Here is a 17,035-nt window from a genome sequence, read left to right as displayed (position 1 = left end):
ATAAAATTTAGTTTATTTTAAACAAGTATTGATTAGAATGCAAGTAATTACTTTCAATAATCGTCGCTGTTAATTGTTATCGGTGATAACATTTTGCTTACAGCATCGCGGCTAAAATCATTTCACAACACTGAACTAAAGCAGTTTCCGCATTCGTTGTGGCGCGATTTTCAAAATCAACACAAGCTGCATGGTATTGAATACATCGTAGGAATATGGAGTTTCTTTATTAAGTTTGCAACAAAACTTTTAGTAAAACTAAGTATTGTATATAGCAAGATAGTTGGTAAAAATTAATATATATTCTTTGTATAGATTCTTTAAGGTATAACATTGTTTAAGTAGCTGCCGTTACCCGACATTAACTGCAGTTCTAGAAGCAAGTTAATAGAGTCAATAATATCATCAGTCCAATAATTAAGTAGTATATTTTCCGCAAATGTTAAGAAAAAGAGTTTAAGCCGGGTTACGTCAGCTAATAGGATGTCAATTAAATATTCATCAACATAACCATATGAAATATGTTTTATATAGAGAAATAGTTGATCATTTCATATGCCTATATGTATACTTTTGTATAATTTCTGCTCAGCACAAATTCATTGTATAATCATTCATCCATATCGTAATCTCGCGAAGCAGCCGTCCAATAAATTCTGTTTTGTTTCGTATTTGTTTTTTCCATCACGAACCAAAGCAATTTGTTAGATCGTATAACATTCATAATCATCGTCATTATCATCATTAGGTCTGCATAATTAATTCCTGAGCATTTGCACAATTAGTAAAGTAACAACTTGCATCGAACATATTCTTGGCTCGTGATTACTTCTACAATTATACATTAATAAAGTATTCATATTTATAAATGTTACATCTCTATAACTAGGTGTATATAATGTTCATTTAGGCGGGCTTCTAGTGTTTGGAAAGGCGTCGAATTACACATCATTACATTTTCTTTTTACACGCTTTTACTCGTTTTTTTCATTGTACAATTTATCGAAAGTCTTAGGAAAAAACACATTGCCAAATGTGAGCACGTCATAAGTATTATAAAATTATTACACTATTAAGTAAACTATGGTAATATACAAATATATATATATATATATACGGTTGGCTTTGGATCAGCATGAATAACTATATCCATATACCAAATCCAAGTATATGAGCTGAGAATTAATGGTTTCCTATTTGTTTTCTGTTTTTTGTTTTTTTTTTTTTTTTGAATCTTTGGCAAGACCGCAGATATTGATCACAAGAAATGTTTATGTCTAATTATTAAAGTCTCCAAATAATCTTTCCTTAAGTTGAGAAAACATTTAATAAAAGTCCAAAGTCTTTTTTGTATACGTTTTGAGACTTTTGTTTTAAATTCTACCTTGCATTGTATTTTTGTGGAATACAGACTTTTGCTGACTTTTTTTGTAACTCTTTTGAGAAAGACCAGAAGAAATCGTTTAAAATATTTTGGAAAAATTATTAGACTTTTTCTCGAATTCCTAAAAAGAAAGATTACAAAAAAAGTAAAGACTTTGGACTAATATTATTACAAAAGTTCTATAGCTACCACTACCCTTGGCTTACAAACTAACAAATTGTCTAATAAACTACAACTAGTTGGTAGATAAATCCGTTTTCTGAATAACTCAAACAACATATACAATATATATAGTACATATATAGAAATAAATTCGATAAATGAAATACACTATATTCTACTTGCATTTGTTCTTTACAAAATTTGGCTAATCTTGGAGTAGTAGTGACGTCTCCTCATCATCATCATCGTCATCGTCATCGTCGTGGGTGGTAAGGAAGGAATACAATTCTGACATACGTTGGCTGACTCGAAATATGCTCTAAAATCAATATTTGTGGGTGGAGATGGTGGTGGTGGTTTTAACCGTAGTTAAGTACACAATAACGACAACGTCAAAAGAAAAAGAAAAAAAAAAGAAGAACAAACCGGAAATTTGTTCCGAGTTTGAGTTGGGAGAGTCACAACGACGAGCTATACTTAGACTAGTTTGTGTAATTGCTGCTGGCGTCACTGGGATATAGGTTAACGAGAATCGCATAGTAATGACAGCCGGCTGCGAGCACCACGAACAGATGCCAAATGGCATGGGCCATGGGAATGAGGCCGTCTGACTTGAAGAACACGATGCCCAAAATGTAGAAGGCTCCGCCGTATTTCAACTGGATCATGCCATTGAAATCGTGTCCGGTGAACATCACGACAAGCGCCGGTCCCAATCCCATTACTATATAAAAGAATGTCTCCAGGCACTTGTAACGCTCATGATAAAGCTGAAGCAGAATGAGATGGAACAAGTTGAAACCATGATGATGAATATGAATTGCCTGCTGATTATTTACCTGCTGATAGGCAATGCCAATGGCAGCCATCAACCAAATGATCCATTCCATGCAAAAGAGTATGGCCGAATGATTCGTATTCTCGAGCGTCAGCCAGGGAAAATACGAGCCGGCAATAAAGACATAGATCATGGCTCGATCGCAGCGATGCAAGACATTCTTCAGGCCCTGATAAGTGTGCCAGCCAAATGCCGGCCAAGTCTTGTATTGCTTGGGCGGTCTACCAAAAAGAAGAAAGAAAGAAAGAAAGAAATGCAAATATAATTAATGAAAAAGTCTATAAAATACCAGCTGTGTGACTTACTTGTGCTCGGCACAGTAGCAGGAGCAGTGAAAGAATGTGGAGATGGTGAAGAGCATACAGAGCGCAGTGCCATAAACCCAAGAGACCAGATACTGGCCAGCGCTATTGGAGCGTTCAAACAGCTTGATGACCGCAAACACAGCGGGCACTATCCAAATGCCATGCGTAATCACATTCGCCAGCTGTTCGATCTATATATACGAAGTGAATTATGTTTACTTTCTATCGAAATGTGAGGAACACTCACCTCTGTTGGTTGATAGGCACAGCCTGGCTTGGCTTTTGCATTCTTCCATTGAATGTTGCGCAGCTGATGCTTGAGCTTAATGTTCGACTGTATGATGGAGGTCCACACATGCCGGAACAGATGATCCAGGAATGAGTATCGATTTTGTATGTCCTGCACCAAGGTGTTCATCGTATCAGGCGGCAGCGGCGGCCTCCGCACAAGCGAAACTGTTTAAGGGGAATGGGCTCGCATTAAATATGCATACTGTGTGATCAATCGATTCCATTCGGCTCGATTCGATTGATTGCTTCAATAAACAAGCCAACGAGAGCAGCTACCTAGTCAACCGTTGATTAAGTAGCTGTCCAAACAGAACACGACAACCCGAACCCGTCCGAACCTGAACCTGAACCCTGAATCCAAAACTCGTTGCCCCATTTACGATGAGCAACAAATTGTTTATTGGGCCTGCTGTTTCTCATTTTTATCACTCTTGATTACTTTGATTGGCCGCCTTATCAGCCAAAAGCGCGGGGCGCGCTGTCAATGCGAATCCGGATTAGTTTAGACATTATGTTAGATTGCGTATACGCCGCGTAGTCCGCTGCCCGTGCTGAACACTGTGTTTTAGTCAGTCTACGCTTTTGCTACCTCTCGTCTGTCTCTAATCTAAGCACTTAATTGATTTGTTTACAAGTGGTTATATATATAAGCATTGCTATATATAAATACCATCGAAATCATATGGTCGATCGGTTCTTTTGAGTCGCTACCAAAAGTGCGATTAGAGTATTGTGGGTCTAAAGCTGATTAACTAATCTAAAGCAGATTATAGTTTAACTAGATGCATATTTTCCCCCGGTTCTCCTCAGTTTTTATTTAATGCAGCATTTAGACTTTGTTTTTGCTTATCATTCTGCACTGCTTTACGTGTAAAATAGTTCAACTAGTCGCAAGCAGTACAATGTGGTAAGCAAGCAGTATTTGCGAAGCAGTGCATCATAAGCAGCCACAGCGCTGCATCATCTCAATGCACTTCTGAATCTTAAGTTGAGCTCATCCTGCACATTTGTGAACATAACAGGGTAGTTTTTTTTTTTTTTTTTTAAATAAATTTGCAATTCAGTCGTACAATGACTTTCTTTCAGTCGAGTCTACTTCCCACAATCTTCACAGTCTATAGCAATTTTGATATGCATTCTTGAGAAACACACACACATACATATGAATACGAGCATGCAAGCAATAAGCATGCAATCAGCATTGTTGTTATTGTTGATGCTGTCTTTGGTTATCAAGCCAACTAGCGCGACTTAATAAAGGCACAAAGTCCAATCGCAGCTAAATGCCTGCAAGCCATGTATCGAGAGTTCAGATTAAATGCACACACATGCACACACACGCACACACATAGCATCACTCACAAAGGCGCCGCTTGGTCCAAGGTCAGTCGCTTGTCAGTGGCAGTGGCCTCCCAGTTAGAATAGTGTTAGACAACAACAGCAGCAGCAATAACAACTCTCGGTACTAGCGTGGGCATCACTGATTCCTCTTTCCCCTTCCTGCTGTTGACGACGTTGTTTTGCACTGCTGTCTGCTGTCTTTTGTGTATGTGTTGTTGTACACTTGTAACACAACACACACTGTTAATTCAGAGCTGCACTTGTGTGAGCTGCTCAGTTCGACAAGCAGTCTATGAATTATGCATGCTCACCCACCCACAGATATTTCTGTGTGTGTGTGTCTGTCTCTGTGTCTATGTACACTTGTGTAGTGGCTGTTTGCTTATTGACCGGCTGCGCCTGCCTAACATCTGCCACCGAAATGCCACCCACCCCCAAATTGAAATTCATTTCTTTAACAAGCATGCTAATCTCTATATAAATAGACAGCGCACGTTATTGTTGTTGTTGTTGTTGCTGCAGACAACAAAGGTGGAGCAAAGACGCGGCGAGACGACACAAAATACGTCACCATTGTTTACATGACAACGCTTGATGATAGCTCTTAATTCAATTTGTTTAGCGGCGTCCACAATATTTGTTATGCCTTCACACACACCCACACATGTATCGAGTTACATCTACACACACCCGCACACAAACACAATCACAATCACACGAGAACGCTTCCTTCCGCATTTTACACTTGTACTTGTGAACACTTGCTGTTGCCTTCATATATATGTAACAATCATCATTTAGGAAGCGCGCGCAATTATAATCGGAATTACAAGTTGAATGCATTGAGCTTACTGTATGTTGGCGATGTTACGGACAGCGCTGTTTGTTGAGCCTTCCGAGCTCGGTACGTTATGCTGCGACTGTCGTTCTTGCTGTTTTGCTTGCCGTAAATACATTTATGCTTTTATGCTTTCTCCTCGACGCGACTAAGAGAGGCTATCGATGATGGCGAAGCACTTCGATAACGATTTAATCAGTGCTCAATATCGTCAATTAACATTACAACTCAACATCACAAGTACATTACATTAGCGATAGTTCAACTATTGCTATCGCATTGTACAGTTGTAACGACCGAAATTCAATTGATTATGTCACACTTAATTAAAACAATTAACTTTGAAATTTGTTGTAATTTGATATCGCAATCAGCATTATCCTTGCGCCTAAATTCGCAACACTTATGAGTCAAATGTTAACAGTTTTCACAATTCCCATACTAATTTCCCAAAAGGGAAATGTTACAAATTCACTTTTGTGCTGCTGTTAAGATTAACATTACAATGTTATTATATAACACTATTTATCGATAGCACAGCGATGAGCTTTGCAGTACCGTTTTATCCCATCCCAAGTTGCGCGCCATATTTAAAGACAAGTTTATACGAAAAATCATTTATTGAGTAAATTTCTTTTCGATTTTATTTTCATTTTTTTTTCACATGTTCACAAAAATTGTAGTTGGGTTTTTTTTTTGGTTTTTTAAACATCTTGTAGCTGCGTTTTTTGTTACTAGCAGATGTTGGGTTAATCAATTTTGAATTTATGCACGAGTTTTTTTTTCTTTTCTCTTGTTGCATTTTAATTTTGTGTGTAAGCGTGTTGAATTGTTTGTTAATTACTTTTTTGTTTTGTGTATTGTATTCATGTTGATTTTGTTAGTTTTTCACATTTTGCGCTAGCGTTTAACATTCAATTACACCGAAAAGGAGAAAATTTAGCATACATTAGTTACCATATAGGACTGACTGACCATTTATTTGTATTGTAGTATGCTTTATTTTTATTGTTTGTTTAGGTGCAGGTCTTGCAAATAAATTATTACATTTTTTGGGCTTGTGAATATTTGATTTGTTTTTGTTTTTTTTTTAAGTATTTTTTTTTATTCATTAAATTCTTAGTTTGCTTTGAATCTAAACTATGACACAACTGACACCGAGAAAGCTTCCATATGGATTTTAATTTAATTTCTTTGCTTATTTTGTTTTTTAGTAATTCATTTTTTTTGGTTTCATTAAATTTTTAATGGCAGAAAGTACAAAACATACACTGAGTTGCTTGATATAGTAGTAGGTATGTGTGTGTGTGTGTATGTTTGTATAGGAATATACCGTTGTATGTAGTAGTAGTAGTAGTATGTGTGTGTGTTTGTTTGTATGGAGAAGTGTCTCCATATAAGATCTGATTCTGATTCTGCATTGGGATTTGCATCTGAAACTGGATCTGCGCTTTTGTTTTTGGTTTTTGTTTTTTTGTTTTTGTTTTTTGTTCACGTTCACAATTAAAACAATTATATATGTATGTATGTATTTAAATATGACATTTTCTCATAAAGTTTTCATTATTATTATTCGTATTTATAATTTCTCATTTCATTCTTTGTATAGGAAACAACAAAAATGGACGCAAAATTATTGTTATTTGTTAGTTAATATATGTAGTATGTATGTATGTATGTAGTATGCATGTAGTAGTATGTTTAAATTTTCATTTTTTTGCCTTTGTTTTTTTATCGTTTATTTAACTATATAGGAATATGCAAAACGTACACTTAATATAATTAGTATTGTTACTAGTATATAAATGCAGCTCTAAAACTGGTTTTATGCCATCTTTTTTTTTGTTATTTACTTCAATTCGATTTTCTTTGGTTTTTCCCATTTAGTTTTCTTCATCTTCATCTTACTGTCTGTCGCCCATTCAAATACATTTAATAACATTTCTATAGAAATATTCAAAGCTGAGGTAGTTAATTCATTTAATTTTTTTTCGTTTTTTCTTTTTTTGGTTTTTTTGTGTTTTTAATCATATTTTAGTTAGTTATCGTATGTATCGTATATATGTAGTATGCATGTATGTATGTCTTCTATATAAATGTACTCGTACTTACACGCATTTTTCTTTAAGTGTATTTGATTCTAATGTCATTATTTTCATCTATGTTTTTGGGTTAAATTCAAGTTTTGCTTTGATTTGATTTGAATTTCGTTTTTTGGGCTCGTGGGATAGTTTGGTTCCTATACTATATATGATATATATAGGAGATACATACAAATCATGCAACATTTTTTATTGGCCTTGGTTTTTATTTGATTTTCTTCTTCATTTTTTTTTCAATACGTTGGCATCATTTGGAGTTTTGATTGCTTGTTCGTTCTTCTTTTTAGTGTCGCAACCGAAGCGAAATGGATTTTGGATTGCATCGATAAATAAAAAACAAACTGAGCTGCTGAACCACAAACAAAAAAAAAAAGGGGGAAAAAGAATAATAATAATAAGAAATCAGAAATCAATACCAATTGAAATAATAAGAACAAATTTGTTTTTTTGTTTTTTTTTTTTTTTTTTTTTGTTTTTTTAATAAAATTTTACTGTTTTTTTTGTATGTTTATAATATTTATAGATATTTAGCGCTGTAATGTAGATACAATGTACAATGTAGAGGACAATTTTTAGTCGTCCAGTCCACATTAGCATGTAGAATATTATTATTTACTTGTATGTAGATTAATTAATGAACTTAACATTTACATGTAGACGACGACGACGACGCAAAAAAAAACGTTAAACTACAGAATAGGTACTTTAAAAATAATTAAAGTAAATAAAAATATATATTGTAAGTGTTACTCGCATTATTATAATAATTATCAATATTATTATCATTATCATGGTTTTTTATGCAACTTCTTTTTGTGTTTTGTTTTTGTTTTTTGTTATCATATTAAATTATAGATTTCTCTCATCGATTCAATATGTATTTTATATATATATAAATGATTTCCTACGTTGCTCGCCATTTAAAATGCTATTTCCTCTGATGTGCTGTGTGTGAGTGTGTGTGTGTGTGTGTGTGTGCGGGGGGTGTGTTTAATTAAGGGGTAGGTGAAGGAGGGTGAACGGGTCCAATAAACGATTTTAATTATAAACTACTATCACACAGGCAAATCGTTTATTGGAAGTTGTTTTGTTTGTTTTTTTCAACGGTTTTTTAAGGGTTGTTTTTTCTTTGGGGTGGGCGGGGGATGGGGTGGAATGGGGGAGGGGTGTGTGTGTGTGTGTATCGAAATGGCGTTGGCATCAAATGAACTTTGCAATTTAAGGAATCAAACCAATTTTAAATTATTGAAATATTTTTATGCATAAAGTATCGAATCATAATTAACATATCGTATATGGGGGAGGCGATGATAGTGTGTGTGTATTTTGTTTTTTTTTTGTGTGTGAAGAATGAATGTATTTTTTTTTGTTTTTTTTTTTTGTATTTTATTTTAGTTTTTTTTGGGATTTCTTCAAATGCAATAAACATAACGGTAACTAAATATATGTTGTAGCTCAGTCTCCAGTTGATTACCGTATGAATTTATTACAATTCGAAAAAAACATATATATATATAAATGTTTATATACGTAATAATTATTAATTTAAATACAGTATTATATATTGTTTCGAATGAAAAAGAAAAATTAAAAAAAAAAGAAAGAAATGCAAAATATACATACAAAAAAAAATGTGTAAAGGCAAAACTGATGTTATTTGTTTTGTTTCATTTTCATGGAGTGTTTCAATTCCATTTCGTTTCGTTGCACACGGTCTTACTGTTATTGTGAATCTCTCGTATCGTAAAATAATTTATTCGCATTTGTTTAGCCAATTATTTATGCTTTTGTTTTGTTTTGTTTTTTGCTGAAATGTTGGATTTTTGTTGCAATACACGTATACTTATATAGGGGGACATGCGAGAGTATGTGTAGATGTATCTGTGTGTGTGTGTGTTTACTATAATCGCATATTTGCATGTATGTATGTTGTATGGGCATTTTTTTGCTTGCTTTTGATTTTTTTTTTTATAATTTTTTTTTTTTTGTAATTTTCTTTTTAGTACATGTAAACTCTTAGGGCTGACAATATAGATTTCAGTTATCTGGTTTTTCGTATTTTCTTTCATTTTCATTTTCATTTTGTTTTGTATGCGCTTAAATGCTAAAAATATATATTTGTATGTATATTTAATTCATACCATTTGAATAGTTTTCTCATTGTTGTTGTTGTTTGTTGTAATTGTTATTGTTGTTGTTTTGTTTTGTTTCTTTTATTGTGTTGTTTCATTTCATTTTTCATTTTTTCTTGACATGCATGTTTCATGCCATGTTTCATGTATTTCATGTTTCAATTTCATTTTTAGTACAGTTGTGTCGTATCCGAGGAGTTTTGTTTTAACTGTTATTCTGTTCTGTTCGGTTCGGTTCTGTTCTGCTTTAGGTTAACTGATCTGATCTAATCTGTTCTAATCTGTTGCTCTATAACATTGACCTATATCTCTCTATGTCCGGTTATTTTTATATATTTTTATTTTTATTTTTGTTTTTGTTCTTGTTTTTATTTCATTTCCATTTCATTCCATTTGATGTGCTGCTGTTTCTGCTCTTTGCTGAACTGACTTGATTGTTTGCGTCCAAATTTTCTTCATATTTTGTTAAAAAAAAAAAGAAAAAGTATTAAAACTGAACCCCCATTTATTTTATTTTTATTTTCAATTTTCATCTTGACTTTTTACTTGCGTTTTCTTGACTTTCCGGCGCGCTGATTAAGAGTTTTCTTTTGAATACCTTTTGTTCACATATTTTTCCACCTCATATTCAATTTTTGTTTTTTTGGTATTAAGTGAGGTGACGGCTTCTTTGCTTAATTGTCTGGGCTATTTGTCTGCTGTTAATTTGCTCGGCTCTTTCAACTTGCTCGGCGTGTCGTTAAGCCTACGTTTAAAACTCGCTTTATATCGTTATCGTTATCGTTATCGTATTATTGTGATCATCGTTAACTATCGCTAACCATCGTATAAAAAGTGTTTCAACTGTTTCCCTCGTTGCTTCCTTCCCCCAACTTTTACACTCGCCTTAACAATTGAACAATTCAAAACAATTTCATTTGTTTCGCCTTCTCTTTTTTAATTTTTGTATTTTTATGAAAATCCCTAAATTCTTTGTTTTTTTTTTTTAAGTTTTTAGTTTTTGTTTTTCTCACTTTATATAATCGAAGACACACAAAAAAAAAACCGAAAACAAAAAGAAAAATAAATATTGATTTGTACTCACGATGTTTGTACCGCTAAAAACGTTATGTAAATATGTAAATATATGTATATAAAAAAATATGCCCTTTTAAAAAGTATACTCCTCCCTCCCATACCTCTCTCTCTCTCTCTCTCTCTTTGCCTTTCTGCAACGTTTCTCCCTTCGTTCGCCTTTCTCTTATAATTTTCGCCTTTATCATATTTGTTTTTCATTTCTTAAAAATTTCTTTGTTTTAAATCGATTATTTTTATCTTTCAAAGAGTATAAATTTTCATTATTTTTATAGGTTTACGTTAAGAAATTATATGAAAAAAATTTATATATACCATATATATGAATAAATTAAATAGTAATTTGTAATAGCAAAGCAATTGTTGTAGTTCTTGTTCTTGTTGTTGTTGTGGTAGTTGTTGTTGTTGTTGTTCTAGTTTTTGCTGTCAAATCAAATGTCAAAGTACTTTGAAGTCTGGTGTGTGTGTGTGTGTGTTTGGGTGTGTGTGTGTGTGTATGTATATCCAAAGCATTTTTATAAAATTAAAATAAATTTTTTTTTTTAAGTTTTTGTCATTTTTTTTTGTTGTTTTGTTTTTGTTTTGTTTTAGTAATAGTTTAAATAGTTGTTAAATTTTAAAACGAGTTTATCACACCTTAAACGTTATCAGTACTTGGCACAACTTACAACACAAAAAAGTACTTTTAGAAAAATTAAATTTTAACTTTGCTTCGCTTTCGCTCACGTTCGTTCCTTGCTTCTTCTTGCTGTCCTTCATTCCATGTTTTGTTTGTTTGTTTGTGTGCAAAATTAAAAACCCGATCGTCCTCTGTCGTTGTCTCTGTCTCTGTGTGTGTTCGTGAATGTGTGTGTGTGTGTGTGTGTAGTTCAAATAATGGCCAAAAATATACATAGATATGGAGAAGGTTGGGTAAATGATAGAAGAATGCAATTTGAATCAAGTTCAGAATTGATAAGCCATGTTCCTGAGCTATCGATAACTGCCTATCGATTGTGGCCGATCGTTGCCACCTGGTTCAGAGTTGTCCCCCCCTCACATCCTTTCGTCTGCCTCAAGCTCAACCTCAACCTCAAGTTAAAATTTAATTTTCTTCTACCCTTTCATTTTCTCTTTTATCCACATTTGCTGCTCCGGCTCCTTCGCCTACTTCTCTCCCTTTTTTCTTTATTTCTGTCGCTCCGCCTGCGTTTCAATAACGATATAAGAATATACAAGAATCTTAAATTAAAAAAAAAAATTTTCTTTCTCATTTAATTCGTATGCTTTTTTCATTTTGGGCAAATGATGAAGAGATTTTGAGTGCCAGAAGTTCTTCATGAAGAACTCCCAGCAGATTTAATAGAGATTGACCGAGACAGACTGAAGACAACAAATCTGAAATTTTTGGAGAACATTTTCGAAGGATCGAGATTTTCTTTTTTCCTACTCACCAAAGCAAATAATCTTACGTACTTTGAGCAATTAAACAAAGAAAAAAAAAAAAAAAAAAAAAAAAAACTAAGGAATCCCTCAATGTGCTGACAAAAAGATGAATGAAAATTGTCGTTGTTCAATCTTCTTCTTTTTTGCCACACGGACATTCGGACATGCTTGCTGATAATAATGATAATACACCTTCGACTCTATGTAGTAGTAGACCAACGAAGAACAATCACAAAGACAATCTTTGAAACATATCTTCCATATTATTATATCATAATTACTCAATCACACGCATCGCCAGAGATCGTAACTCTCACTCTCACTTTCGCTTTCTCTCTCTATCTCTCTCTGTCTCTGGGATTAGTATAATCTTATACTTATATATAATCAACATAAAATAGCCTCTAAATACTAAAAAATAATTTCTTTGCTGCTCTCTCGTTCTACTTCGCTATCACTATCTCTATCTATCTCTCGCTGTCGTTTTCAACGCGCACGCTCTTCACTCACTGTGGTCTCTTTTTCTCATTCTCTTTCTCTATCTCTTTCTTTTTTTTCCTTTTTGTCTTCATCGTTTCGTTTATGATTATTATTTATGTATAATATATATTCCTTAATAGTTTGTTTTGGTAAACCCCCCTTAAACAGAGCAATTTAGTTAGTTAACTCAACCACGCTGCTCCTCGCTCTCTTTTTCTCTTTCTCTCTCACTCTTTTCTTGCCTTCTACTTTTTACTTTCTCTTGCTTCAGCATTTGGAATTTTATGCAAAATAAAAACAATGCAAGTTCAAAAACATTGCCAATGTTTTTGCTAGATTACATTTTTGGAATTTTTTATAAAAATTCGTTTTACTTTTTTTTTTTTTGTTTTGTTTGTGTCGATTTTTGTTTGGATTTTTTTTTTCATTTCGTATATATATAAATAAAATGCTTAGGCATCGTCACCAAGAAGCATGCATCCATATCATCGTATCATCATCATCATCATCGTATAGTATAGGTCATTTAATAGGTCTGTCTATATAGTATATATATATATATATATATATATAAGGTATATGCTCTTTGTATTGACAACTTTGGACATTTGTTTTCCTCTCTCCCTCTTTTGTTTTGTATTAAATGATTAAAAATTATATACATATATAATATATATATACACATATGTATATATAGAATATGTATGCATTTATGTTTGAGGAACAACAAAAGAAAACATCGTTTATCATATGTATAACAATAACAACAAGTTACGCTTTTTGGAATTTCCAACACATATACACATACACATATATCATATATATAAATATTGTATATATACACACACATATACATATATATGCCCCTATGTACTATACACCTCTCCTGGCTTACATACACATAATATATATAGGAAATACCAAAACTTTAACAATTTCTCTCTTCAGCTTGCGATGTGAGTTCTTCTTCTTCTTCTGGCTGTTCTGGTTCTTCTTGTTGTTGTTGTTGTCTGTTTCTGGGTCGAGTCTGTTGTTGTTGTTGTTGTTTGTTGTTGATGGAACTGTTTACCCTTTATATATATATTATATATATATTCTGTTATACCTGCGCGTCCGATCTTCACTTTGTGTGCTATGCTTTTCTCGCTTGATTTATTGATATGCCTTTTTTTAGTTGTAGTTGTTGTTCCTAGTTCATTTTTGTTGTAGTTGCTGTGTTTTTGTAGTTGTAGTTGTTGTTGTTATTTTTAGTATGTTGTCCTTCAGGTTGTTTACATTTTGTTTTTCTTTTCTTTTCTTTTACTTAAAAACTATCATAATTATCATTATGATTCTTTTTTATTTTTATGAATTTCCTTCTTCATTTAGTTGTAGATTTTGTTTTCATTTGTTTTTCTTTTTCTTTTTGTTTTATGTTGTTTCGCTTTAGCTCACACTTTACATATTCGTTAGGTTTTAACATTTGTTTTTTGTTTTCTTTTCTTTTTTTTTAGTTTAGTTTAGTTTTGTTTTGTTTTGTTGGTTTTGTCATAGAAGATAATGCACTTACATTGAGGTATTTTAATTACTTGTTCAATCTTCATCAATAGATCTTTTACACATGTGTTTATCGTATCGTAGTATCGTATTGTTTGTATGTCATCAAAATATCTTTGTCCTAAACTGCCATAAAAAAGCCTATCTTCATTTTTTGTTCTCTTGTTCTGCTGTTCTTTCTGAATTGGATTGTTTTTGATTTTGTTTTTGTTTTCTACCCGAAAGTTCAAATTTTTGCATTTTTTTTTGTGGCCGAAATGTTGATTTTTTATGGTTGTGGTATAACAGTTGCAAGTGTTATACGAACTGTACTATTTCTACGACTAACTAAAGTAAGGCAAAAAAGAAACAAAAAAGCAAAATAATTAAATGTATGCATGTATTGTATATAACTCTATAATCGTATGTAATATGTATGTATGTATTTATAAAACAAACAAAATAAATGTGTTATAATTATTAAAAAAAAAAATTAACTCTTCACGTTAAACTCTATATATATATTGGTAACAAAATTGGGCTATTGTCTTGGTATTGATTGGTTTTGTTGTTGCTTGTTTGATTGTTTGTTGCTCCGATTCAGTTACTTCAGTTTCGCTATGGATATATGTATATAAAAAACTGTTATACACTAGTTGAGAAACTAAGTAAGGTAGTTGAGTGTGTTGTGTAGTGTGTAGTGTAGTGGTGTGTGTGTGTGTGTATATAGTAGTGAATTATAACAGTTTCGTTTTGCCTATATGTAACACTTGTCGCTCGCTTTGACTCGTTATATAAAAAAATTAACATTTCAGCACCGTTATTTTTGTTTTCGTTTCAAGGCAAACACATTACAATGCTCTCTCTCTCTCTCGCTTCATTCCTTCTCTATCTCTCTCTCTCTCTGACTTTCTACTACTCAAACAATATAACAATTCATCTTCTCGCAGGAAATCTCAATTCTCGAAAACTATTATACAGCTCTGTACACTTAAGATTGCTTGATTGGCATTAGGTTTGAGAGACACAACTTAACTAGGAATATATATTGTATATATATACTCGGGGTGTTTGTTTCTGTGTGTGTATGTGAGAGTCGAGTACTGTTATACGGTTATAAAAAACTGCTTCTTCTTCTTCTTTTTCTGCTTCTGCTTACCGAGTACAGCATACACATAATATATATATACGTAAACTCCCTATTTGGTTTTTGTTTCGACCTTCTAAATTTGTATTCCTTCTTATGTGTTTTATGTAAGATTATTTTCATTATGATTTTGTTTGTTGTTTTGTTTTTAAGTTTTTGTTTACACTTGTTGTGTTGTTGGTTTAGTTTTTAGTAATTGTTGTTGTCGAGGTGGGCTGTAATTTGACACCTGCTTAAAATTTCGCTTCGTTTCGTTTCTTTGTTTTGTTTTTTGTTTAGTTTTGTAGTTGTTGTTGTTGAACACACGACAAAATATAATAGATAATATGATAGATAGATTGTAGTTGTAGATAGTAGTAGTAGTAGAGTAATAATTCTAATTATATAAACAAAACATACAGTGTTTTTTTTCTTTCTTTCTTTTCAGTTGTCCTCCTCTCATCTTTTTCTTTCTCTTTTTTTCATTTCGTTTCCAAAATTTGTTCCATATTATAACAAACAAAAAATTAAAAGAAACATTAAAAAACACACACACAAACCAACGGATTGGTTGTTGCTTTTCATTTCGCTTTTTCCACTTTGTTGTTGTTGTTGTTGCTGTGTTTTGTTGTTGTTGTTGTTGTTATTCTTTCTTTCTTTCTTTTCACTTAATGTACGCTTACTAAAAGAGTTTTAATAAAAAAAAAATAAAATTCATAAAAAATTTAATTTTATATTTCTATATATAAAAAACGAATTTTCTGCATTTTACGGCTTAATTTTTGTATTTGTTTTTTGTAGATTTTTGTATATTTTTTTTTGTTGTTGTTGTTTGTTGTTTTCATATTTTCCTTTCATTTTGTAGTGTTTTGATGTTTTCCAAATATTTGTTGTTGTTGTTGTTGTTGCTGCAGGGGCTGCTCTACAGCTTCAAAATTTGTTGTTGTTGTTGTTGTGGTTTTTCAGTTACTCTTCGTTCGTTTTCTGCCGGCATTCTTGCAGTTTTCCTCAACTCTAGCTGAATAAATAAACAGGGTTGCATGTGTGCGTGTGTGTGTGTTGGTGTGTGTCTGTGTTTGTGTTGATAGTTGATAGTTGTGTGGATCAAACGCTAACGCCAAGCCAGACTCCTCTCAGTTATGCGCAACTGTCATACGGCAATAGTTAAACTGTTATACACATGCTGTTGCTTGTTGTTTTTGTTGTTGTGTTGACACTGCAGACTTAGAGGAAGCATCTTGGTTGCTGCTGTTGTTGTTGATATTGTTGTTGTTGTTGTTGAAAGAGATGAATGCAAAAAATGAAATTGGCTTGACATATCCGAATGTGAGTTGACATTGAATTAGTTGTAGCTATTGCAACTGTTATAATTATTATTATTATTGTTTTAATTATTGTAAATATTGTTGTTGTTGTTGTTATTGTAGTAGTTGTTGCTGCTGCTGTTGTAGTTATAGTTGTTGTTATTGTTGTTGTTGTTGGGTTGCTCCATCTGCTTGGCCCACTCCCCCTCTAACCCCGGCAACAGTTGCTGCTGCTGCTGCTTACTGCTGTGAGCTCGCCAGCTGCTGCTGTGCGGCTGCTGGCGCGGCATTGCCGGGAGGTGGCGATGGCTGCTGCGGTTGCTGCTGCTGCTGCTGCTGCAATTGATGTGAAGACGCTGTCGACGACGCCTGCTGCTGCTGATGATGCGCAGGTGGCGCCGACGACGACGCCGCCGACGATTGATGATGCGATTGCAGCGGCAGCGGCTGCTGCTGCGACGGCGACTGTTGCTGTTGTTGTTGTGGCTGTTGTTGCTGTTGCTGCTGTTGAGTCCCACTTGGTGAGGCACCGGCTAAGGTCTGTTGTTGTTGTTGCTGTTGCAATTGTTGTTCTTTGGCAGCTTTCTGTTTTTTGGTCACTGGAGGTGGATTCGTCGATAGCATCATGGCGCGAATTCGACGCTGTGCGGACTGAAAAGTGAATGTTAAATCAATTAGTAGTGATGATATTTAAATAAATCAAAGTAGAGCTCTTAAC

At 33.3% G+C, this 17,035-nt stretch overlaps 2 protein-coding genes across 8 annotated transcripts in view; both read right to left on the bottom strand.

Moving 5' to 3' along the window:
- Window positions 1–1,136: 1,136 nt before the first annotated feature.
- On the bottom strand, window positions 1,137–5,378 carry LOC117571621 (monocyte to macrophage differentiation factor). 3 transcript variants are annotated; one of them, XM_052004871.1, is made up of 6 exons: window positions 5,174–5,378; window positions 2,937–3,145; window positions 2,690–2,880; window positions 2,386–2,605; window positions 2,024–2,316; window positions 1,137–1,865 (listed from the first exon to the last, which is right to left on the bottom strand). In XM_052004871.1, exons 2-5 carry the CDS (start codon window positions 3,105–3,107, stop codon window positions 2,029–2,031), a joined length of 870 nt encoding a protein of 289 aa, XP_051860831.1. In that variant the 5' UTR covers window positions 3,108–3,145; window positions 5,174–5,378; the 3' UTR covers window positions 1,137–1,865; window positions 2,024–2,028. The 3 variants fall into 3 exon arrangements, with proteins under 3 accessions (XP_051860831.1, XP_034109746.1, XP_034109754.1); XM_034253855.2 differs by having other exon boundaries at window positions 1,137–2,316; window positions 5,174–5,376; XM_034253863.2 differs by lacking the exon at window positions 5,174–5,378 and adding an exon at window positions 4,343–4,570 and having other exon boundaries at window positions 1,137–2,316.
- A 2,668-nt stretch (window positions 5,379–8,046) lies between these two features.
- The window catches only part of LOC117571585 (insulin-like growth factor 2 mRNA-binding protein 1), a 37,455-nt gene continuing 28,466 nt past the window's right edge, over window positions 8,047–17,035 (bottom strand). For 3 of the 5 annotated variants that reach the window (XM_034253812.2, XM_034253827.2, XM_052004867.1), the window contains exon 7: window positions 8,047–16,968. In XM_034253812.2, the coding sequence (XP_034109703.1) occupies window positions 16,558–16,968 (411 nt within the window). In that variant the 3' untranslated portion in view covers window positions 8,047–16,557. The remainder of the gene's footprint in view (window positions 16,969–17,035) is intronic. The other 2 variants (XM_034253835.2, XM_052004870.1) reach the window with 1 other exon arrangement.

Source organism: Drosophila albomicans, chromosome X (assembly GCF_009650485.2).
Source record: "Drosophila albomicans strain 15112-1751.03 chromosome X, ASM965048v2, whole genome shotgun sequence".
NCBI classification, from domain to species: domain Eukaryota; kingdom Metazoa; phylum Arthropoda; class Insecta; order Diptera; family Drosophilidae; genus Drosophila; species Drosophila albomicans.
The sequence above is the reverse complement of the archived record's forward strand: the minus strand, read 5'-3'. Positions and strand labels throughout refer to the sequence as shown.

Bases quoted from the DNA above. Each gene is read 5' to 3' on its own strand.
- LOC117571621 (XM_052004871.1), bottom strand. From the start codon at position 3,107: ATGAACACCTTGGTGCAGGACATACAAAATCGATACTCATTCCTGGAT. The intron at 2,881-2,936 runs GTGAGTGTTCCT...TCGTATATATAG, and splicing joins GTGCCTATCAACCAACAGAG to ATCGAACAGCTGGCGAATGT. The intron at 2,317-2,385 runs GTAAATAATCAG...ATTCTGCTTCAG, and splicing joins TTGGCATTGCCTATCAGCAG to CTTTATCATGAGCGTTACAA.